This window comes from Callithrix jacchus, chromosome 11, assembly GCF_049354715.1.
Source record: "Callithrix jacchus isolate 240 chromosome 11, calJac240_pri, whole genome shotgun sequence".
Lineage (NCBI taxonomy): Eukaryota > Metazoa > Chordata > Mammalia > Primates > Cebidae > Callithrix > Callithrix jacchus.
The window spans coordinates 17,915,776-17,940,960 of NC_133512.1; the positions used below are offsets into that span (position 1 = coordinate 17,915,776).

Below are 25,185 nucleotides of genomic sequence, written 5' to 3' on the forward strand. Positions count from 1 at the left end.
GCTGAGTCCACAGGTGAAGAGAGAGGAGCCCCACTGTGATGCCCACACTCTGGCCGAGCCCACACACAGGAGTGTCAGGGGAATTGAGTTTTCCTGGAAAAGCTGATGCATTTAGGAGCTGGTAAGAATCTCAATTCTGTTTTCTTTTTTTTCCAGAGAAGTTCTTTATTTTAATGAAGTCCAGTTTATCAGTCATTTTCCTCCACGGATCATATCTAATGGAGGAAGCTGGTGTTTTATCTAAAAGTTTATCATCAAGCCAGAGGTCACCTGGATTTTCTCTTGTGTCATCCTGTAGTTTTATAGTTTTGCATGTTACCTTTTAGTCTAAGATCCATTTTGAGTAAAGGTCTAGATCTAGATTTTTTTTTTTTTTGGATGTGGATGTCCATTTATTCCACAACCGCTTTTTGAAGATCCTATCCTTTCTTCATTGTATTGCCTTCACTTTTTTTGTCAAAGACCACTTCACTCTATTTGTGTGGGTCTATTTCTGGGCTCTCTATTCTGTTCCATTTATCTATTTGTCTGTTCTTTTGCCAACAGCACTGTCTTAACTAGTGTAACTTTGTAATGTTTTATTTATTTACTTACTTATTTATTTGAGACAGAGTCTCGCTCTGTTGCCCAGGCTGGAATACAGTGGTGCTATCTCAGCTCACTGCCACCTCCATCTCCCTGGTTCAAACAATTCTCCTGGCTCAGCCTCCCGAGTGGCGGAGATTACAGTCATGCACCACCACACCTGCCTAATTTTTGTACTTTTAGTAGAGACGGGGTTTCACCATGTTGGACAGGCTGGTCTTGAACTCCTGACCTCAGGAGATCCACCCGCCTCAGCCTCCTAAAGTGCTGGGATTACAGGCATGCGACTCCCACCCAGCTGTAGAAAGTCTTTAAATTAGGCAGTGTCAGTCTTACAACTTTGTTCTCTCAAAGGTCTCAAATCACTGGCCTCAAGACTATTGGTGGGGTCATGGAATCAGTTTTGCAGGTATCATAACCAGCCTTTAAAAAAAACACAAGAGAACAGAATGAAATAGGAAACAGGAGACATTGCACCTGATGATGAAAATATTGCTTTCTGAACCTTTCAATTATGTATATGTGTATGTGTGCTGGGTCATGAGATAGAATGCATTCATTACTGTAGGTTATGACCAGATTGCAAAAGCCTCTATCAAGAAGTGATCTTGTTCTATAAAAATAAAGTAGGTTGAGATTTGTGAAATCTGAAAGGAAGAATTAATCAATGACTACAAAAAGCTAGAGAAGGCAACTCATGCACAACTAGTTATGCCTATATTTTCTGTGTGATTTAAAAAATTATACTGACATATTCCTTAGCCATGTGTAGTTTTTCTTCTGTGAATTTCCTGCTTCCATTTCTTATATGCTTGCTAGCCGGGGAGTGACAAGGACTTAGCTCTTCAGGGGAACAGCCTGGTGTGCCATGACACTGGAGTCCTCAGTCCGGAGACTCACTGTCCCAGTGCTTCCTTCAGTCACTTGGATTCCTGATCAAAGACAAAGTGATCCACTCATTACTTTTTACATTAATTCTAAAACCTTCCCTTAACCAAGCTGTGATGTGTTAGAGCTGGACTTCACACCTATCCTCTTGCTTCCACCTGACCTGGAAGATGGAGAGAGTTGGTATTAGCAGCCCCATTTTGCAAATGAGCAGAGGGGTGAGTGGGGTCAGGAAGCAGAGCTGGAGGGTGTCCTGCCAGGGGTATCTAGGTTGGCAAGAGGGAGAGGTGCCACACAGTCCCTTTGCTGAGTTACCTGGCCATAGGTTTAATGTGACTTTGAAGACCACTATTAGGTTCTGCAAAGGATGATTCAGTGCAGACCTCAGCTGCAAGGAGAGGGGATGGAGGGCACTGGGAGGAACTCAGGCAGGCCAATGGGAGACCAGGTGCTGGCCTGGCTTTGCCATGAAACAGCTGTGTTAACCTGGACATGCCAAATCGACCGTCTTCCTTTCCCTTTGGTGAACAGCAGGTGGCTGGTGGGCCTCGGGCAGGGAGTGAGACTGAGGCGACAGGGGCTGCACTGCCTCCAGCCCTGAACATGGTCGACAACACACCCTGGGGACAGAGCCTGGAGCTGGAGACTGCCCACGTCCTGCCTGGGGCCCAAGCCCTCCATGGGCCTTTTCCAGTGGTGCCCACTCTGAGTTCACTGCTACGTCCCCTGAGGGCAGCTTTGGGAACTTTAGAATTTAATTGTCTGCCTTTCTGCCGTGTAACCGCGTTTCTTCTTGGATGTTGTGGGTTTTAGCCTCCAACCTTTTAAAGAATAAGCGGTGGAGCTGCTTTAGCAGCACCGTATGCTCGCAAAGTAAAATTCTGGACCTAAAACAGTGTTGCAGAAAGGTGATTTTATTTAGGCAGAGAAAAGAGAAGGAAAGGAGAAGAAGAGAAAAGCTTCCACGAAGGGCGCGGAAGGGGATTCCAGAGGAGAAATCCCGGAGGGGGCTCTCACCCTGTGGGAGGGAATTCCAGAAAGTTGGAAATCTGGCGCAGGTGAGGGGGCACGGATGTTTATCCTGGGAGAAACCCCCGCCTTCTCCAACACGCTGGGCCAATGAAAGGAGTTCCTTAGAACTTCCGCTGGAGTGATTGACTTTTAGTTTCTTCCAGCGCCCGCGAAATTCAAACATAAACCGTTGCATCTCCCCATGGAGAGAGATGGGAGGGGGGCATGGTGCTGGGAAATTCTTGCCCTTAAAGTTACGCCCCGTCATGGACCAGGAAAGAGAACACATTCCCTCATTCCCTCCTCATTCCTCCGCTGAACAGGAAAGTTTAACTTCTGTTGGAATCGGGGCGTTGATACTTTTTAACTACTTCCTGCTGAAATGAGGCGCAGAAGGGGCTCTGCAGTTGAGGTTTTTTCAGAGGGGAGCTTTTTAGGGGTACAAGCTGATTTATAGGTTTACGATAGAGCTTACGAGCTAAGGACATTTGGGGTTTCAGCAGCAGGATTGTGACCTTATGGTTCTATAAGAAATGAATAGAGGCTTAGAGCTATAAACGAACCTAGTAGAGAACAGAGCCAGGTTCTTGAAGGGTTTTAGCCCTGTTTTTGATTTCTGAGTTTTATATTTAAAATAACACTTAACTGGTTTACAAAAGAGCAGCATATTTTTCTAGAAACAGGTTTCCCTCCTCTCTGTTGTTAGCAGATTGAGGGCTTTATTTTTAAAGCTATGGCAGCTAAAGAGTTAAGCTGGTGTACAGAGAGCTGCCCTTTTTTGTTACTAATTAACTTCTGAGATAGCTTATAGTAAGTGAATAGAGGTAGTAACTTTCCTAATACCAGCGCCAAGTTTTCAGGGCAGGAGAGAAATACTGAGAAGGCTGTGCCAGTGCCCAGGAGAAGACTGGCTTCCTGGTCCTTTATGGCCAGGTTTACCTGGGGCTTTGTGAGGGTGATGGCTTATGCTGGCACTTGTTATAGGCATTCTCAGTTTTGCCATTGGGTTATTTGGTTAGACACCTTAGGCCCAGGGGACTTTGGTTCCCAGGGACAGTGTGCTTTTTAGTAATTTCCTTGCCACAGCGGGCATGGATGAGGTGGTGGTCCATTTCTTTGGGGACAGTTTTTTACAACATGTCTCTTTAGACCGCACTGGTAACAAGTTTGCTAGACTGGCAGCTGACCTGAGCTTTTTTCTTATTTGAGCCCCTGGGGTCTGCTTGCCTGAAGGTTATAACTAAGGCAGGAGCCTTTTAAAAAATTTTTCCTTTTTTTTTTAGCTTGTTCCTTTTTGTTTTTATTACAAAACACTGAGGTTGCCCAGTTTGGCAGTGATTTTAGACTTTGTTCTGGTTTTAAGGCCAGCTTCTGAAGCTTTCTCCTGATATTTGCTGCTGACTAATAAATTTTTTAGTATTAACTACCAACACCACTACATTTAGAAGCCAAAATCTCTGATGGTTTTCAGAGGGATGAAGATGAAGCAAATTCATAAATCATAAATTACTGGAGCTCATGGGAAGTTGGCAATGATCTCATTCATCTGCGGTGCTATGAGAGCAAGCACTTCAATTGCCAAGTCAAAGGGTTTTACTCCGCAGGACTTAGGAAGACCCAGAGGTCTGTGGGTTTGCACAGCCCTCCAGGTGGCTGATGAGCGGGCAGATCGGAGTCTGTTACTATGACCCAGCACCATCCTGTTCCCCCTGTGTCAACCGTGTGGCAGAGGAAGCCACATGCCTGGCTCCTTAGCATCCTCTAACGTTTCCTTTCCCAGTGGGGGATGCATGGAAACATGGGGGAAGCCTGGTAGAAACGTACCTTTCTGTCCCTTGCTCAACCTACTGAATCAGAATCTCTGGATCTGTGTCCACATGTGAATATACAATTACAGCAGATTGGATCTGTGTCCACGTGTAAGCATACAGCCACAGCAGAGTGCATCCGTGTGCCCAGGTGTGAGTATACAGCCACACAGAGTGCATCCGTGTACCCAGGTGTGAGTATACAGCCACAGCAGAGTGCATCCGTGTGCCCAGGTGTGAGTATACAGCCACACAGAGTGCATCCGTGTACCCAGGTGTGAGTATACAGCCACAGCAGAGTGCATCCGTGTGCCCAGGTGTGAGTATACAGCCACACAGAGTGCATCCGTGTGCCCAGGTGTGAGTATACAGCCACACAGAGTGCATCCGTGTGCCCAGGTGTGAGTATACAGCCACAGCAGAGTGCATCCGTGTGCCCAGGTGTGAGTATACAGCCACAGCAGAGTGCATCTGTGTGCCCAGGTGTGAGTATACAGCCACACAGAGTGCATCTGTGTGCCCGTGTGCCCAGGTGTGAGTATACAGCCACAGCAGAGTGCATCCGTGTGCCCAGGTGTGAGTATACAGCTACAGCAGAGTGCATCTGTGTGCCCGTGTGCCCAGGTGTGAGTATACAGCCACAGCAGAGTGCATCCGTGTGCCCAGGTGTGAGTATACAGCCACAGCAGAGTGCATCCGTGTGCCCAGGTGTGAGTATACAGCCACACAGAGTGCATCTGTGTGCCCAGGTGTGAGTATACAGCTACAGAAGAGTGGATTTGTGCTCGTGTGAGTATATAGTGGTGATCAATGAGAAAATGTGGTTCTATTATAAATTTACCAGCTGTCATTTCCGGATGTGAAGATGGTGTGACCGCAGGAAGGGAAAGGAGTTGGCTGCGAGTCTCAATGCTTACATTGTCAAGTTCTTGAAACTCTCATAATCAGCCTTTGGACACACAAGGGTTTGTTTACTTTTTTTCATCCTGGGTGCATCCAACACAGCCTTTGTGGACTTCCCTACACAAACTTCCTATCATTGGCTAGTCCAAGAAGAACTCATCTCCTTTAAAGAACCAGCACTTGGGGTATGTAGGTACCCCAAGACAAAGAAAAGTAATAGGGAAAAATGGTAGCAAAGAGCATTCCGCAGAAAAACATTGCCACAGGTGGATTAAAATTGCAACCAAACATGTTATGAACGTAAAAGAAAAAAACAAAAAAGAAGAAAGCAACCATATCACCCAGGATCAAAGCAAAGCTGTAAGAGCTCAGGCGCTAACGGAGGCTGGCAGAGCGCTGAAGAGAAGTGTCAGAGCAAAGTGAAGCCCGCCTAGCTGGGAAGTGCACATGGAAACAGCATGGAGAACAGACTTTACTGAAACACCATGGTGGAAATGGAGGAGGACAGGACTAAGACAGCAACTCAAATTCAAACACCAAGAGAGCTGCAGGGCTCAAGAAAAGACAAATGCTAGGAGAGGTTGACAAAAGGGAGCAAACACACAGTCGCCATGTTTCTGCAAAGAGGTAGCAACATGGAGGGAAATGGAGACAACATTTGAAGGGAAACTAAGCACAGAAAGAGAAGCATTCCATGTCCTCACTCATTTGTGGAAGCTAAAAAAGTAGACCTCGTGAGGATAGAGAATAGATTGGTGGCTACCAGAGGCTGGGAAATGGGGTGGGGCAGGGAAGCAGAAACATTTATAATAACTGAACTGTACACTTAAAATGTAAAGGTGGTAAATTATATATGTATATTTTATCTCAATAAAAAACAAATTAAAAGGAAAAAAAAGACCCAAAAAGAACAAAAAAATTAGATGTAATTCACAAAACATTCCCAGAAATTGAATGAGACTTTGATCTAGCTTCAGATCAAAAGTGCCCACCACGCCCTGAAAAACAAAAAATGACACCAATTGCCACCAACCCCAGTCTTTTTTCCTTGTTCCCAGAGGACCCCGAGTTCCCTGAGGGGCACCACTCATGCTGAAGTGCCCTTTGCAGGCCGTGCTGAGGCCAGCAGCCACGGGCACCCTTTGTCACGTGGTCCCTGCTAGATCTTCACAGGCCTCCCGAGCAACCCATCTCGTGGATGGTGACACAACAGATGAAGCCCAACTCTGTTTAAGGTGGATTTTTCATTTTTGTTTCCTGCCCTTCTTATTAAGGTTGTATAACTTCCAAAATGAAAAGGGGGCAACACTGCCTTTACCATTCTACAACTGGAAGATGTTGAATATTTTACCTTTTTATTTAAGCAGCTACGGCTTTTGTCATTAAACAAAATCCCTTTTTGCAATTTTACTAATCACTCAAGGTATTCGTGAAAACCATTGAAGAATGAATGTGCTGGAGGCACTGAGCTGCATTCTCGAGTTTGTGCCACGAGTGTGTTCTTGGGAGGCCATCGGCTGGCCTGTGTGCCTGTGCCTACCAGCTTCCTTGGTGTTATGATCAACACCTGTGGTTGGCCCGGTAATTCCCCACCTGCCCTGGGCTCTCTTGTCTCTGTTGTTTTGAAGCAGCTGGCGTGGATGATGATGCAGAGAGTGGGCTTCCAGAAACAGAGGATCCAGATTCTGAAAACAAATGACAGGAGAGTCTGCACAGCTTGGGGGTGCTCCTGCTGGTGGACCAGGCTGGCTGGCGACAGTGTGCACATACCCCACCCTGCTGACCGGGTTGTGTGACAGGGAGGAGGCGTGAGATGGCAAGTCTGGCCCAAGTGTCAGTGGCTCAGCCAGGGTCCTCCCAGGCGAGGGCCCAAGAATAGAGGGCATCTATTCTTAGTGTGTCAATTGTTTGCTTGCCTAGGAAACCTAGGTTCTTGACATTTTAATTGTCCTAATGCAGTGGAAAAAACACCAGTTGGGCTCAAGAGTGAATGTTTGTGAGTTTCTTGAGGTCTTTCTTAAGCTTGTGTATCTGTTTCTGGAAGCTTCTGAGGTCTGTGATTTTTATGGGGGAGGAGAGGCCCGCTGAGACTGTCTTGCCACCAACTCAGAGCACTGAGCAGCCGAGGCTGGCGTCGCACCAGGGCTGGGCCAGCTTGTTCGTGACACATCCCAAACAGCTATGAATTCCTTGTGACAGTTTCTAGCTAGGAGTAAGAAGTGTGTTTTTAGTATCCTAAGTCATTTCGAGAGGTTTTTAGTGGATGACCAGCTAGCGTTTTAAACTATAGAAAAAGACATCACCAGCAATAGTAAATGAAGAACACTGTATTAATGTTTATTTCTAATAACAAGAAACAGAACATCAGTCCCTTATTTGTACAAAAATACCTGAAAGTTTACAATTAGGTTCACGAGCCAAAGAGCTATGTACAGAATGAAGCAAAGCACATGGAATAAAGGTTTTGTCTCTTCATTAATACCTTCTGCATTCCCTGAAAACGTTTACACACGCCAGGCCACTTTACAGTCACTGCAGTTCACACTGTGACATCACAAATCTACCGCCAGCTCGCCCACCCCCGGGAAGGCGCAGAGATCGGTCACACTGTCAGTTAGTAAGTGCAGAAAAGAGAAGACAAAACATCTAGGCTGAGGCACATGTTTCTTCAAGGTTTAGCAAACAAAAGAACATTCTGGAACTCTAACAACTAGTGTAACAGAGCTTACCTATTAAACTCTAATAACCAAAGCATTTGGCATTTTCCTTCTCAACTTCGTTCCGGTTGCTACATGGAGTTTCGTTTAGAAAAGAAAATCACAGGCAGAGATACAAAGTCAACAGGCTCCAAAACAACCCTGAGCTGTCCCCTTTACATTCATGTCAATTAAATACAAAAATAAAAGTCAAATGTCCTTCCGTCCCTGGTTTGCGGGACTTGTTCTCAGGTGGAATTCCCAGCTGCCTGGCACGAGGCCAGCGAGCTGGAGCCTTAGGAAATCTGCTGTTACATTCTCCAACAATTCACTTCGGCAGCGAAAATACAAAAGACTACGTCAAACCGGATACATACAAAACTGTGAATCAGAGTCAAGCTTTTGTTCTCCTTTTAAATAAACGCGTATTTGTAAATATGAAATACTGCAAATACAAGCTGTCTACCAGAGAGACGCATGAGATTATACACTTATGGGACTGGTCTACGTACACAGACGAAAGAAATCCTAGAGTTGTTTTTCCTTGGAAAGGGTTTACCTCGAGCCAGTGAAGAGAAAGAAGGAATCGTGGTGTAACCGCAACATCTGTCCCTACAGTGACGCGTGCCGCCAGGGGTGGATGCGAGAATGACCTCGCTGTCAATACTTTGAAAGATTAACTGGCTGCAAAAGGAAGAAAAGGCAATTGAGCACTGATGGTTAAAAACGTGTTCTGCTAAAAAATTCATTTGTATAAGTAGACCTTTCATGGAGAACTAGAGTGTGGTCTGTCAACTGAAATACAGTGTTACTATACAGTAGACTGACTTCCAGCTCATTGGCCTTACTGAAGCCCGCGACACTGCTCTAGGCTATGGGGATTGACCGAGAAGCAGAGAAATGCTGTTCTTTAGGGAGCACTTCCGTGGGGCGGATGTGGGGCAATATCGTGGCTAGCACAGATTCAGAGAAGCCAGGCAGGTGTTGTCTTGAAAAAGGAAATCATTCTGCTCGCCACAGTAGTCTGTTGCTTGTCAAAAGAGTCCTTTCCGCTTTGCAGGGATCAAAGGTATGGAAATGGCCACTCTCACACCTAAACACTAAGCTAAGGGGATGTGGCAAAGGGGGCCACCCGAGGGGTGGAAGGGACCAAGTGACAACTCAAGCCACCGTCTGACTCATCTCCCGGAGCGGGAAGCAAGCATTGTGCTGACAAAACTCTTTCATGTCCACAACCACTGTGAGGTACTTCTGACCCTAAGCCGGCAGAGGAGGAGCCTCTAGCTGCTCTGCGTTCGCTGGCTTATGGGGTTTTCAGCAGGACGGAGGGCTGCAAGCAAAGATCTTTAAATGTCAGCCTGTGCCTGTGCCCTCTGCAATGCTTCCTCATCTTTATCACCATGGAAACCAACGAGACACAGCAAGAAGCCAACCAGGTGCCATTTTCTCTTTAGATCCTTTAATTCCCCGAGGGACATCAGCCGTGAAACGACTCACACCACTGCAGCAGCAGGGGTAAGGCAGTGATCGTTCTAGAATAGGCTGAAGGCTGTGGACATGCAAGGCTGAAAGTACCCAGGTGGATTAAGCAGCATCCACGGCTGGCCGATGACGGGTTCCAGGTGTGTCTCAAGGAGGCTGGCCCACATCAATCTAGAGGCGAGGCCATTCAGCCTGCCGTTTGTGGAACAGTGAATTTTCCAGAGGAGTAAAGTCTCCTGCCACTGTGCAGAACAAGACACGCTAATAACAAGAGGGTCTGACATCTGAGCATAGAGAAATGATTAACAGACTGTGGTTGCTTGACTGAGTCCACAAAACATGCCAAATGCCTACCACAGCGACACCTTTGATTTTAACAAAAAAGCTTTTCAAGTATACTGGGAAGGGCTGGGTTTGTCATTTGGGAGCTGAATCCACACCGTGGTAGCTGGCAGAGGAGGACCCTCTGGGAACATTTGGGGACCCATATTCAGTTTGAAGTCTGCCCGTCCGAAACTCTTTCTGTATTCTGTGAGTTGAAAAGCCACATCCCCTCCTACCATAGGCTGAATACAATATTGAAAACAAAGAAGGAGTGCAAAAAAGTGATCAATACAAAAAAAGTAAACATATCAGTTTTAATTGTCAAGATTATTCCAGGGCAAGAGTTCATTTCCCATCACTTCTCTCTGGTTCTTGCTCCTAAGCGGCCCAAGCCAAGATGATCATTCCAGTTTATTCTCAAATTTGCGCTGGATCTTCCATGCCCTCCCCAATTTGGCCAATGCAGAGGGAGGTGATTCTGCTGGGTTCACAGCAGCAAATCGTCGTCTAAGTCCAACAAACTAGTCAATCTTGGTCGGCTGGCACCGAATGAACCCATCTCGCTCTGGGTCCCCAGGTGCAGAATCGACGTGTGTGTGTGATCTTAACCAACTCACAGACCGCTTCTTCGCTCCAGTGTTCACTTCCTCCAGTCTTCAGCCGAGAGGACGTCTGCGGTCATAAGGCCACTCGGATGCAGTGGTGCTTGAGTTTGCAAGGCAGGACTCCTTTGTTCAGCTGGTAAAAGTCGACCAGCTGGATCAGGTCAGAGAATTTGGTGTTCCCGTCATCCAGGCTGAAGAACGTCTGCCCATCATCCTCGCACTGGAGAGACACAAGAACACTTGCCAGGTTAGAGGCCACCACCTCAGGAGCAGAATGAGGCCCACGGTCAGCGGCAGCTCCATCTGCCCATGATTTGATTCCGGAGGGACATGCAGGGCAAGGTAGGCTAGAAAACAGCAGGGGTAGGAAGGACAGGGGAGCAGAGGGTGTGTGCTCGGGACTGCCACATCCCTGAGCGAGGAACGGACTTCAGATGGGCTATGGAGGCTGCTGAGGACAGCTAGCTCCCCTGCTCGCTGAGGTGGTCATGGGGAAGGGCTCGAAGTTGCCCCCACTTCACCCAGCTCCTGAGAATTAGGTTTACCAGTTAACTCCTAACTACCCACTGCACACCGCACGCCCCATGAAGAGTGTACAGACCTGGGTCCTCACTATATGACCTATTCTTGAGGACCCAGGGGTTTACTTTGCTCCAATATGAAGCAACTGCTGGGTAGTTGTGAGGGATTAATAAGCTCACACAGGTAAATTCCCTCCCTAGGTCTCCAAATATGGGGCACTTATTTTTATTAAAACGGGAATGCTGCAGTCTCTCCCAGAGAGAAACATATTCCTAACACCTATTTTAACTCGGCAAGTTTTCATTTCGATGACTGCAGTACAGTGCAGAGCAGGGCAGCCTAAGTAAGTCACACTGTTCACAGGGAACAGTCAGCTTTAAGGCTTGGCTTAAATTAATGAGCTTAGAACCACTTCCTAACTCCAAAACCACTGCTAGAGCTAACAGCACGCCCCACAACCTGTTTTCACACACACAGGCTGTGCACCCTTACTGCCCCAAGTTGCTATTCCTTTGTTACTTGTAGGATTTGGGCATTATTCTGCCTACCATGAAAGTCCCTTTCTTTCTTTTTTTAATTTACTCATCCAGCCCAAAATATCAATCACTTTTCATTTTATATTTTGAGCTAAGAGAATTATAACAACTGTGTGAAAATACAATGCAGTGGAACAGAAAGGATTGCCAATGAGGCACTTTCCCTGGGAGAGTAATTCCTGTATTTGCATATTAGGTTGGCTGGAAGCTGGGAAGCCTGGGCTCAACCCCAGATTCTGTTCCTCGCCCCAGTGTGGTGCAGGGAAAGCACTGACAGCCATGAGCCTCATTTTCCTCACGAGTAAGGTAGGCACGTCAGCACACAGCAGGAAGCAAGCAGCCACAGAACAGACAGCGAGTGGCACGCTGCCTTTCCCCAGCTCACAAAAGCTAAGCACAACACCCTCCTCATCCCGTATGGTCCATGGCTGCCGGCCACTACACAATTCTTGAGATCATAACAACGTCCTGAGGGTCAGATAAGCTGGAGGAAATCCAGGTTCAAGAGTGTGAAACAGACGAGTTTAGTTAACGTAAGCCTCCTCAGAGCTTATTCTTTGTTGATGTGCAGATTGAAGCTCTGAGGGGAAACTATCCAGCCAGCCTCTTTTGGTAGAACATTTCCCGAGTCTGAGTACCACAGGATGCATTTCACAAACATACTGTTACCTGCAGAATTTATCAGTCCATCATGTAACAGCTGCTATCAATTCTGTTTATGTGTTTTCAGCTCAACCGAATCCTTGATGGTGCTAATCGAACACTCTAATCATGAACTAGAATTGAACTGTGGCATACCGAAGTGAGAGGTAAACGACATTAGGCAAATCAAACATAAAGTTCTTTGTCAAAAAAAGTAGCATTGATTAATGTGTTCTGTAATGATGTTTTTGGAATTGTTCAAAGAGAATCGTCTTTAGATCCAAGGATCATGTGTGGAAGGAGAAACGTTAATTGCTCTTTGTGAGGCCACTTATGCTTCCTGGATAGACCTGGTGGACCCCAGGACAAATGACAAAACTCCTTAGGCTCACGCAGCCAACAGGCAAACCTGCTGCACAACTCCTGCCTTCCAGACCCAGGTGCTCACGGCTATTGGGCCCTCAGCTAATTGTTCTCCTTCCCCTCCCTCTCCTGTGACCCTGATCCTCCCCATCAGGTACCCTTTCCGCTGCAACTGAGAGCTCACAGGCACAAGGGGGGGCCTCAGCACCCTATCACCACTTTCAGGATTATTTCTAGGAAAATATTTTTCTAATTTCAAAAGACAAACCTGTAAAGAAATTCTTGAAAGTTTCTCACCTGCAGGCTTGAAGCTGTCTGATACTCAGCGGTCTTGTCAGTTTATAGTTTGAAAATTACATTAAGAATGAAACCAGAAAACAAAACCACAAGGATTGGTCTCAGAATATCAATACTTACAGGTAAGATCTGGAAATTTTTAATTTTCTGGTGATGACACAGTGTGAGTACAAATGCCTTTGGATTACTCTGGCTGTCACGGAGGAGAAAAAGCCTGGGGAATGGAAAATAGTTGATTGCTAAAATATTGTAAAATCTGGAACTAATCATACACACACACACACACACACACACACTCCCCCTCTCTCTCTCTCTCACTCAATCACTCCCTGGCCTCGTCCCACGAGATAGGCTTGGTGCCCCACAGTGCTTCAGTGCTTCTGCATCTGAGTGGCCTCTGGTGGCAACAGCACCCCAGGCAAGCACCAAGATGATAATTCTGAATTGTCATTCTCCATTAGAAAAATCCTCCTTGAGGATATGCCTGACTACAGGCTTAGGGCAGGAACTACAGGATGAAGTAGAAATATTTTGTGCCTGCATGTCTGGAAGTGCTCAAAGAATTATGAGGACATGTCAAAAAGGCACAGGAGGCAGGATGACAAAATCTGGGCATCAAAACGAATTATAAAAGTAATGGATCATAACCCACAAAATCAGAATCTATGAGTCTGTAGTGTTAGTTATAAATAAGTGAGCAAATAAATTAATAGAGGAGAAGGCAAAGCTCCTTCTTGCAGGAGAGTATCAGACAATAAATAAAGGCACGATGCAGTAGAAAACTACCCTTTGGCAATTACCGTAGTAACCATTAATGAAGAAGATCTTCTGAAACCAGCAGATGAAAGGTGGATGAGAAACAGTATTTTTATGGCATCAAAGTATTGTACTGTTAATACTTATTTATTACAAAGGGGAAAATAATAGCTTTACAGTGGAGAAATCTGGCTGACAGCATCTTCATCGAGTGTCTAAATTACCACTACAGGAAAAAGACAAATCGACCGTGAGGGCCTCCTGAGAGGATGTGCAGAAGAAGACACGACATCAGTTTTCTGGGTGCTCCTGCCAAAAAGGCATAGCCTGAATGTAACCATGAGTGAAGAGCCGAGGCTGAACCCAGGCGCTTTCACAAGAACTGGCTTCTACGCGCAACGCAGGTCAAAATTATACACACATGCTGGGAGAGAAGATTTAGGATGAAGACATCTTTTCTTTTTCTATAAAGGAAGCAATCAGGAAGATGGGTATAGATTAAACAACGAACTGCATCGATGACTTCCTGGTTTTTTAATGGTACTGTGGTTATAGAAGTTCTTGTTCTTAGAAATTTTACACTGAAATAATTCAGATAAAAGGGATATCATGCCACAACTTACCCCTAAATGGTTCAGAAGAAAAAGAATAACTGGGAAGAAGAACGAAAAGGCAAATGTGCTATAGTCTTCAGGGTATCTGGGCGAAGTGGGAACAGTTCATCTTATTATTATCACAACCTTTCTACAACCCTGCAATTATTTTTTAAAATCTTAAATTACAATAGCACAAAAAAGGTATAAAATCATTGCTCTTACATGAAAAAATCTGGAGTTAGCTGAAAAGATAGCTATACATCAGAAAGAGAAGACCCGATGCAAGCTACAAAGAAGACATGGCCTGAGAAGGAACTCACTTTAAATGTATCCGAAACCAAACTACAATCATCAGCAAAATCACCAGTTTTGGAACCGTAATGTGAAGATGGAAAGCAGTTAAATAAGACTGGAAAATCCCATGCTGAAAAGGGAAAGCAAATGTATTTTACTATAGGACTTCTCAGAGCCTAAAAAATGTGAAGCTCCCCTGCCTGCTACCTTTCTAAAAAAGCACTTCACAGGACTTGTGTTCTTCAGGAAATACTTTGGGAAATACTGATCGGAATGGGATTCCATGGTTCGGCTTGCTCAGGTTGGCAGGGGCGGTGTTAAGAGTCTCAGACCCCACAGGGGAACACACAGCACCGCTGGAGAGAGGACAAGGAGATCCTGTTCCTCTCCCGAGCGCTGGTGCACACTGGGCAGCTGTGTCCACCTCAAAGACCTGCTTTCTTTTCCCAGAGTCATGTCATTCCAAATAAAACATCATGACTCCGAAACCCAGAAGTCTGCAGAGCTCCAGCTCTAACTAGAGGAAAAGGTGGGGATCCCTTTCTTTGCCGTTACTTTATGTAACTGCTGTTTCCTTCTGCAGATGGGAAGCTGTGGATGAGTGAACAGCAGCACTGCCCGGGCCTATTCACCTGAGAGGGGCGGGCTCACCCTGGGAAGTCCCGAGGCTGCAGAAAGGCCTGGGCTTTACAGGGAATGCCTCAAGGTTGTTTATCTGAGAAGAGTGCTGTAGGGGGAGAAGGGCACAGCTTAGGCATCAGCAGGAAGCCTCAATGGGCCGCTTACGAGCTTCATGATCTTGGGCAACTGGCCTTCTCAGCCTCAATTTCTTCATGTGCAGAAGGGGAATAACCTCTTTTTTTTTTTTAATTTATTTGTATTTATTTATTTATTTATTTATTTTTTGAGATGGAGTTTTGGCTCTTGGCACTCAGATTGGAATGCAATGGCATGATCTCTGCTCACTGCAACGTCCACCTCCTGGATTCAAGTGATTCTCCCACCTCAGCCTCGTGAGTAGCTTCAATTACAGGCACCCACCATCATGCCCAGCTACTTTTTGTAATTTTAGTAAAGATGAGGTTTTGCCATGTTAGCCAGGCTGGTCTTGAACTCTGACCTTGTGATCTGCCCGCCGTGGCTTTCCAAAGTGCTAGGATTACAGGCGTGGGCCATTGCACCCAGTCAGAATAACACCTCTCTTGCAGGACCATTGAGAAGACTGGCTGATGTATACACAGCGTTGTGCATAACTGTACGCAATACAAGGTAGCTTGAAATAACAATTACCACAATCAGCCAACTGCCATGATCCAGTGATTTCTAAGGGGGCAGGAGTTATAAGAAAGACACCCAGTGAGGTAGTAAGCATGGTAAGTGACTACTAACCAGGCTCAGAAGTTGTAAATATGGCCCAAGATGGAGAGTGTCAAGAACCAGGTAAGCTCTTGTCTTGAAGTAGATGCTAGGGATGATGCACTACCAGTCCGTCATAAACGAAGGAAGAGCCTCTTGTGACAGGACCCGACGGCGATCAGAGTGACAGTCTAGACCACGCTTACAAGCAAGGCACTGTGCAAAGGGTTTCGTGCACAGATTAACTCATTTAGCCTCATTTCATGATCAAGGAAGTGGGGCACGGAGAAGCTAAGCACCTTCCCCAAGGTCACACAGCCAGGCACGGAGTTCCTGCCTCACCAGGAAAAGCAGACCAAAAGTGAAACTATCCCTCTGACAAGGGTGCTTTGTGAGTTCTGAGGACAGCACCTCTCTTTCTGTGGCTGGGAAAAGGGAAAGCTTCAAAGAACTCAAAATTTCCTGAGGAGCTTTCCTTCCAACACGTGGAGGGGCATGAAGTGCAGACAAAGGGACTACACAGGCAGATGGCATAGGGATTGATGCCTAGCATGGCAGGAAGGCCAGTGGGGCTGGACCATGAGTGTGGGCATGGCGGCAGGGAACATCCACATGCCCTGAGGGGGATTAGCATGGTGCTGGGGGTGAGGTGGGATTGGTTAGCAGAGACGACTAAAGACCTTGGTGTGCCCTTAAAAAGATCTTTCTCTTGCGGTTCTGGGATGGGCATGGGTGGCAAAACAGGAAGGAAGCAGGCTGCAAATTCAGTCCAGGGCTGGTAAAGCACAGATGAATGCACAGGTGCGCACGCGCGCGCGCACACACACACACACACACATGCTTGCACGCTCAGCTGCATGGGCAGGGGCAGGGAGCTGCCTGGATCCTGGAATTTCAGAAATACCTTCCGGGCTTATTTAAGGCTCTGATGTCTCTTTCTAACTGCATATACCATTTGAGACTAAGGCTATGGAAAATGCTGTTTTTATATTATCTGCCCAGAATCTTGCACTGTTTTTCAAGGCGGTTTCTTTTCTTTGTTCTTTGACTCTCTAAGCTGGCTTGCCTTCATCATCTCTGCAGGGATCGGTAAAGATGAGACACAGACTATTTACCTTGTTTAACAAATACACCTCCCTCCCTACACGGAAAAATTATGAGGAAGATGAGCTGTCCCTGTGTTAACGCCTAAATCGATCCTGTATTTCTGTGTGTGGTTAGCGCTCCAGCAGCCTAAGGCAGGAGCTGGAAATGACAGCCTTAGGGACAAGGAAGGCTCCAGGAAGGATGGAGAGGAACGTCTGGTGATGAATAAGGCGAGGGGCACTAGCAGGGCTCATTTGGGGAACAGAAGGTAACAGAGGTGATGCTTCTGTTGCTTGACAAGTCTGGAAAGACGGAAGCCTTGCCAACTGGGATTCTGATCCAAGAAAACAGAAAAGACAAACATGGCTAGGGGAAGCAAAACGCTGACACACAATTCACACGGCCCAGCAGTGCTGACCTGCAATCCACCCCACCCCAAGGTAGTACTTTCAATCCAAAGTACAGAGTGGGTCCTATCCCAGAATCACTCGGGAAGCTTCTCTGAATGCATGACTGCCACGCCCGCCTCCCTGAGGTTCTGACACAACTGCGTCTGGGGGTGAGGGGTGTCCTCACTGCCCTGGCCTTGGGGAGGACACTTGCTGGCCACAGCACCTAATAAAGCTTCCTGTGGCAGTGCCACTTCTCCAGCAGAGTGACGCTGCCTGGCAAGTGAACCCACATCACCTCCCCTGGACAGCAAGGGTAACAGAGGTACCCTAAAACATTCCGGGCCTACTTCTGATGAGGTTCAGGGCCATAAGCAGGTATATGCTGTATTAGAAGCCCAGAACGCACAGACATCCCTAACTCAAAAATGTCACAGCAAGAGAAATTTCAGTGTTAGCCTTTTCTCTCCTGAGGAATGCAGAAACGTTAGAGGAGAAACAGGTTTTTATAGTTAGAGGAGGAGTCATTTCTAATGCTTTAAGAGAGACTGCCCTGTGGTAAAGATGACATCTCAAGTAAGGAGTTTTGGAGCAATTGTAAAGCCACATGGGAAACAAATAAAATCAGACCCATTCTTTACCCAGCAGTGAGGATAAATAAACCCGAGCGCATCTGGTATCTAAGCAAAACCAAACCAAGACCAAAACTGAACAAACAAGGACAAAAGAAAGAAAGGGACAATGGAGAGAGCAGGAAGGAAGGAAGGAGAGAAAGGAGGAAAAGAATCCAAGTACTATAAGACAACATGAATGCACCCCTTTAAGATTTAGGAGTGGGAAAAACCAAAGTGTTTGCAACTTAACTGATTAGAAAAATGCACCAAAAACGTAAACAGCGCAGAACTGCCAAAAGATAAAGAAGTCCTTCCATACATGACATGAGGGTCAGCCTCCTTCACGACAGCATGACTCTCAGATGGAAGAGGTGAGCCTGCCGGTGCACTCTGCTGACACTTCACGATATGACATAGGCCCTGCCCTTCCACCCCACAGCCTCGCTTCTCAGGACTCATAGCAAAGATACACAGCAAAATTATGAAACAATGCAGCACTGTGTCTCATAACATTCACCTGGAAACAGGGTAAACATCCCTCAATAGGGGACATTTTAAAAAGTGATATTCCACGTACATAAAAGAAAACCCGAGACTGGAAAATAAATGCGGGCCGTCTCCACGCGCTGCTTGAGACGCAGAGGCTTCAGGAACTGTGTATTGTGATTCCCGCAAATTCCTTTCATTCGTGTTTGTAAAATGAAATGATAGAAGGATAAACAAACACTGATAAAAGCTGTTTATCTGTTATAGGGGTTGGGAGGCAGAGTTGAGTGGACAGGGCTTGTGCCTTACTGATTTTGGAACCATGAAAATGTCTTACACAATTTAGAAAGCAGTATTCAAGCAAAGAGAAAATAAATCAGATCCACTCACAAACACTAAAGAGACACTGAGACAAACAAACCTGATGTGCCCAGCGCTTTGGTGGCAGAACCACAGAGAAGCATTACTTGAAGTGACTTTGGGCAAGGTATTTTAAGGTCACCTGCCTAGATTAACCCTTAAGGATTAAAAGGACTGCAAGAAATCACAATTTAGTAGTCCTACTGAATTAATATCAGCATTACTATTTTGCAGATAGTCCATGTATACATTTTACACCATGTATTGATAAAGTCATAAGTAATTAGTTGATGCCATTAACAGAGATTGGAGGAAAAAAAAAACACCAAAAAAAGAAATCAAAGAAGTAAAAAATCTTGTAATCTCAAATTTGAATTACCATTATCAACGTGAACCCAAAATTTATTTTTTGTTTTAAAAAGCCGGTGTCCTAGCTCTGCTCACTAAAAGGACCTAAAGATTGCAGTCTCTAAATATCATTTTCCTTTAGAAAGAATCAGGGTCCAAGAGAAGTGCATCATTTGAGTCTAATACATCTTTTTCACCCCCAAATCAAATACCACTAATGTTGGCTCAAAAGAACTCAGGAAGCAAGTGGAAGGAGCCACTGGCCAACGAGGGGCAAAGTGAGCATCAGAAGAGGAGGTTTTGACTGAAATCAATCAAGACACAAAAATCTAAGCTCAGAGTGACAGTTTAAACAAAAGTCTGATGAAGGGAAGAACTTCGGCTCATAAAGGAAGGAATTAGAAAATGATGATTTTGGAACCCCTAATGCAATATTGAACCTGGGCAGGTTCACCAAGGACTGCTAAAACCATGCAGTGGGTGGGGATAGCAGCCTCAGTGGGGAGGCTTCAGCTGGCTGCACTTGAACCCCTGCTCACCCGACACCACTAAACAGCAGCCAGGATTCAGGCCTCCTCTGCTCCAGGCAGCAGAGCTCCCAGTACCCAGTCTCCAGATGCTAGGCAGGAGAAATGCATCTGATCACACCATGACCACCACTCCCCAGGAACCAGGGAGACAGAGGAACTTATTAAAATAAACCACAAACATGCTATTAGCAAATGACCTGCTTCTTTGACAAAACATACTAAAAAAAAAAGGAAGAAAAAGGGAGTGGTGAGTAAGACTATTCTATACCCAAGGAGACAGAGGTGACATGGTATAGCATCCAAATGCCATTTGTGGGTCCTGCCTTAAATAAGCTAAGTTTAATTTAAAGGAGTTTTTTTGGTGACAACTGGGGAAATTTGAACATGGATTAGCTTTTAGAAGATAGTAAGAAATTTTTATTAAGCAGAATAATACTGCAGTTATATCAAAACAAAAGGGTCCTTATTTTTTTAGAGACAGGCACTGAGATATATTTGCTGGTAAAAATTTAGAATATCTGACATTTACTTTAAAAGAGGAGGAGAAAGAGGAGGAGAATAAAAGGAAAAAGAGACATGAAGACAAGAAGTGGGAGGAGAAAATGTGGGAAAGGGAAGAGATGAAGTAAGTTAGCAAATTGTTGAAGCTACGTGATGTTTAAGCGGGGGGTTCATTATTTATACACTTATGTAAATTTGAAAATTTCTGTAATAAAACTTTTTGTAAAACCAAGGAAACAAGAATGACTCTTTGAGTTTAGCAGCTTCCAGGAGCCTGTGTTTTGAGCATTCAGGCCCTGTATGGGACAGCTCCCACAAGGCATATAACTACTTCCTCAGGGAGGAGGACCAGACTGGGTCTCTTTCTGGAGGACTTTGGTGGCTTCGCAGTGTTGGCCTTCTGTGGTAACTGTAATCCATGTCCCTGTCCCTGTCTCCATGCTGCGGCTAGCTCCTTCCCAGGGTCATTCAAGTGTGGTCTTGGGATTTGCTTTGGTCGATGGGACGGCTGCAAATGTGATGCTCAGAGAATCTTAAGAAGTCTTGTGCATGTGTACTGGGGTCTAACCTCTCTTGCTACTCCTGGGAGCCTCAAGTAACCTGCTACAGACACATGCCCAGCCACTCGTCACCAGGGCAACAGCCCACAGCATCAACTAGACACCAGGGAACCTATCCTGGACTGTCCAGCCCAAGCCAAGCAGGCCCAGGTGAGAAAGCCACTCAACCAACCACAACTATGACATGTAATTTACTTTTGTCGTGTTAAGCCATTAAGGTTTGGGGCTATTTGTTGTGCAAACCAACTTCATATAGTGCATAAATCAAAAAGTGTAGGCAAAGCATTTTTTTCCCCCATTTTCCCACTATCTTATGAAGGTAAAACAACTAACTTGTGTTCTCCACCTGTTCAGATTTCATCTAGAGGTGAAGGATAATTGGATACAGTCTGAGCAGATGCGGATGAGATCCCTTTCCGCCCCTTACTAGCTGGGCAAGCTTTGCATACCCCGTATACCTCTGGGCCTACCTTTTCTCCTCTTTAAAATCAGGGCAAAACTGCTGCCTACCCAAGGACGTCTGAGGAATTCAACAAAACAGACCCCAGCACAACAAAACCTCAGCAGACGACAGCTCTTATCAGTGGTGGTTCCTCACCCGTCCACGAGCCCCTGCTGTTTAATGATCCTGTGGGATTCCTCCCTGGAGATCCTCCCGTGAAACCAGTGCTGTGTCCTGTGAATCACTGTGGAGGGAACAGACAAGGACCGGGTGGATGGCGGTGCCTCCACAGCATGGCTTCCCTGACAGCACAACCAACTCTGATCAACGCAGAGCCCCCGACTCCCCCAGCTACAGCGTGTGTGGTACACTCTGTGCACAGGCAAATTCATAAGGCTCAGGGGGAGCGGAGGGGGGTGCTGTTTGATTTTCTTTCTTTCTTTTTTTTTTTTTTTTAAAGATGGGGTTTCACCATGATGGCCAGGCTGGTCTTGAACTCCTGACCTCAGGTGATCCACCCACCTTGGCCTCCCAAAGTGCTAGGATTATAGGCGTGAGCCACCGCGCCCGGCCTGACTTTTTAATGGACAAAAACATCAGGCAATGTGCCCTGTTTACCTGTACTTAGGGTAGAAGGGTGGAGGGGACTTTGGCTACCTAGGATGTTCATCCGTGTGCTTCGCTTCTGCAAAAGAAATTCCATATTAGCACCGAGGACAGCAAACAGACATACCAAGTCACCCAATACATCCAAGCTCAGGACAGGGCACTAGGTAGGGTGCCTGACTGGGCTCACAAGGGCCCTTGCCCCATCTGAAGCCTCCGCTGACCCCTGAGAACAAAGAGCTTACGGTTCCCAGTTGTTAATAACACCCTGAGATATTGCTAGCTGCCCCAGTATCAAAGTAGAGATGCTTATTTCTCACACTGAAGACATATGATGAAAACGCCATGAATATCCTGGTAAATTTCAGGAGAAACACATGATGGAGTCTTACTCTATCGCCCAGGCTGGAGTACAATGGCATGATCTCAGCTCACTGCAACCTCCACCTCCCGGGTTCAAGTGATTTTTCTGCCTCAGCCTCCTGAGTAGCTGGGACTACAGGTGCACACTACCATGCCCAGCTAATTTTTGTATTTTCAGTAGAGATGGGGTTTTACTATATTGGCTAGGCTGGTCTCAAACTCCTGACCTCGTGATCCACCTATCTTGGCTTCCCAAAGTGCTTAGATTATAGGTGTGATCCACCTATCTTGGCTTCCCAAAGTGCTTAGATATAGCCACCACTCCCAACTGAGCCTTTCTACTAAATTCATGCAGTTCTCAAAACACTGGGCTCTGGACTCCCCATGCTTGGGACTTCCTACTTTTCCCATCCCCTGATGGGAATTACAGAAAATGCCAGATTCCAGGCTCCTGTTTTGCACATGGCCTTTAAGTCTCAGGAGCTTGGAAGCTGATATTCTTCCCATCTGGAGATTCAGAACCTGAGCCTCAGAGGTGGGGGTGCAGGCTGTTAATAGCACACCTCGATGTGAACGCCTGCTGGCTCCACTCAGGCCCGGGGCCTGTGCACCCTACAGACAGCCACTGCCAATTCATCAACAGAACAGTTCTGCACGGGAGCCAGGGTGGCAGAGGGCCCTGGTCCTCTCCTGTCCCTTTCACAAAAGCCCACAGGACCAGGGAGCAGTGGGGGAAGGCTGGGTGCTGGGAACGAGGAAGGGGCCTAGAAGGGCCGACTGCTTCCTGCAGCTGAAAACTCAGAGGCCCTTCACCCAACATGCCACCCCTCTTGCCAACCCGCACAGGGCCATTCCTCTGGGAGAAGAGAAGACCACATGGTGAGGCTACCACCTCGAGGGCACCCCCCCCCCGGGTTGGCCAGGGCCAGGACCTTACCCTCCAGGCATGGCCCTCCTCCAGGGCTGCACTCTGGGCCTCCGCCGGATTCTCTATCACGCGTCCTGTTTGCCCAGAAAAGTCCATCGCCACAAGGGAGTTCTCGGAGACACTGCGCTGGAAAGGAAAGGCCACGGGTTCTTTAAACACAGGAAATTAAGGCAAAGCGGAGTCTTGGCTTAATTTCTGACAGTCATCAGGATAGTCAGGAAAGGAAAGCAGGGAATGCCCACTTTCCACCCCTCATCTTCCCAAGTTTCAGGTGGGAAATTCACTGGTTCAGGCTGAAAATTCAGAAACCTCTTTGGTTTTTCTTAAGAAGGATGAGATACATTCTAGTCCTCCCTGAGCATTAAAGGCTGCTGCTGTGCCCCAGGCACGCCCAGGGTTGGACTGTGTGGTCCTTCACTGGCTCCTGACCTTTACTCCAACACAGCAAAGAAACAAACAGCCAACAGCCGGGGTGAGCCTAGGCCTCCCCAAAGTCATTCCCCTGGGGATGGGGGCTCAGGGAAATTCGTGGACTCTTTCTGTGGCACCATTGGGCATCTCACAGGGCAGACACTAAAGGACCCTCAGGACTGTATTTTGAGATGATGAAGTGCTTCTGCCCCTCTGAGAAGCAGAGTGCCCAGAACATAAGAGGAATGATGACAATCTCTCAAGTTTTACCAGGGCATGACTGTAGTGTGATAGTCAGCAGCTCCCAGGGGTCCCAAGGCTTAAGGAACAAAAGCCAGAGGTAGGAAAGGCAGGGCCCCACAAGGACCAAAAGCTCTTGCTGCCTTTTTTGAGCACTTAAAGAGAGCCACCTCCTTACAAAACCCAGAGGGGAGATGCAGGGACGGGAGAAGGATGGCAGAGGGATTCGCTCCTTGAAGTTACACTGTCGAGACTACAAAACCCACATCACTGTGCCATGCACTGGCTTCCCTGAAATGCGCAGACACCCTCCGGAGCTTCTCTTGCCCACCTCGTGTAAAATGAGGCATCCTTAACACGTGATGTAGCAGCTGAAAAGGTACTAGACTTCTGAAGGTCCTAGCTTTACTTACCACTGGCGTTGAGAATGGGGACAGCAAGGCCTTCCTCTGCTGAGGGATTCGGTAGTTCTGGTAAAGGAGCATTCCATACTGGAGGGGAGAAGCCAGAGTCAGTCACCGGCCCAGGAGCCCCGAGGCCTGGCACTTGACAAACGCCACGGGAGGAAAGGGCAAAGTTGAGTGTGGAACAGGGAGCAATGCCCAGACCTAGCCCAGGAGCCTGAGTGCCGCTGACTCTGATCAATGCAGGGGTTAGGGGGAATGACGCCCCTTGAAATAAAAAATCTGAGTAGAGCTCTTGACTCCCACGAAACTTACCTACTAGTAGCCTACTATTGACCAGCCTTACTGATAACATAAACAGTCAATTAACATATATTTTGTATGTTATATGTATTCCACTGAAGCTAGAGAAAAGAAAATGTTAAGAAAAGCGTAAGAGAAAATACAATTATGGGATTGTACTACATTTATTGATTCTGTAAGTTTAGGTTGTCTGTTTACACAGTGAACTATCTGTTTGATGTGGAAGGCAACCCTTCAATCTCTGGTACATATCAAGCAATTTAAGCTTTTCTTGTAATGTCATGATCTTTCTCTGTTCTTGGGAGCACTTCCGGCTTCCCTAGCAGCACTTCCTATGGATCCCATGGTGTTCTTTCAAGTTCCTGCATTGCACTACACACAACGAAAAATACTCCAGAAACATGAGCCCACTTTTTACTACAACATGCAATTGACTGAAGAGAAGACCTGCTCATGGTGAGATAATTAGCAACACAAGGTGGGTTTTAAAATGAATACTTGCGACATCTAAGTTCACTGTAATAGCAACAGGAGGTGGCTACAAAATTATCAGAGTAATGCAGCAGGGACTATAATTAATTTTATGCAGTTCTGAGTTAACACTGCAACTTTACGTTTGTTTGTATCTCCTGACTACAAACGGTGCCATGTAAAGTCCATGTTGGTGTGCATTCAGTTTTGATACTTTTAACTTTTCATAATGGATTTATATGTATTTTACGGCAGTAAATAATGCGGACTAGTATCAACATATACATGTATTTTATGCCTTCATGACATCTGGTTCTCAATTTTTTTGATATTTCCAGGCTATGTAGTTTGTCTTGGAGTTTTCTTCAAACATTCACAAATCTCAAAAATATTTCCAATATCTTTATCAAAAAAAAAAATCTCTAAGTGGACCTGCACAGTTCAAATCCATTCAACCCTGCATTCAGCAGGCCTCAATG

At 46.2% G+C, this 25,185-nt stretch overlaps 1 protein-coding gene across 12 annotated transcripts in view; it reads right to left on the reverse strand.

The window, feature by feature from the left end:
• Positions 1-7,507: 7,507 nt before the first annotated feature.
• The window catches only part of GRB10 (growth factor receptor bound protein 10), a 212,968-nt gene continuing 195,290 nt past the window's right edge, over positions 7,508-25,185 (reverse strand). For all 12 annotated transcript variants that reach the window (XM_009002182.4, XM_054237096.2, XM_009002177.4 and 9 more), the window contains 6 exons: positions 23,942-24,019; positions 22,887-23,003; positions 21,599-21,665; positions 21,137-21,224; positions 12,783-12,876; positions 7,508-10,522 (listed from right to left, as the gene is read on the reverse strand). In XM_009002182.4, the coding sequence (XP_009000430.1) occupies positions 10,376-10,522; positions 12,783-12,876; positions 21,137-21,224; positions 21,599-21,665; positions 22,887-23,003; positions 23,942-24,019 (591 nt within the window). In that variant the 3' untranslated portion in view covers positions 7,508-10,375. The remainder of the gene's footprint in view (positions 10,523-12,782; positions 12,877-21,136; positions 21,225-21,598; positions 21,666-22,886; positions 23,004-23,941; positions 24,020-25,185) is intronic.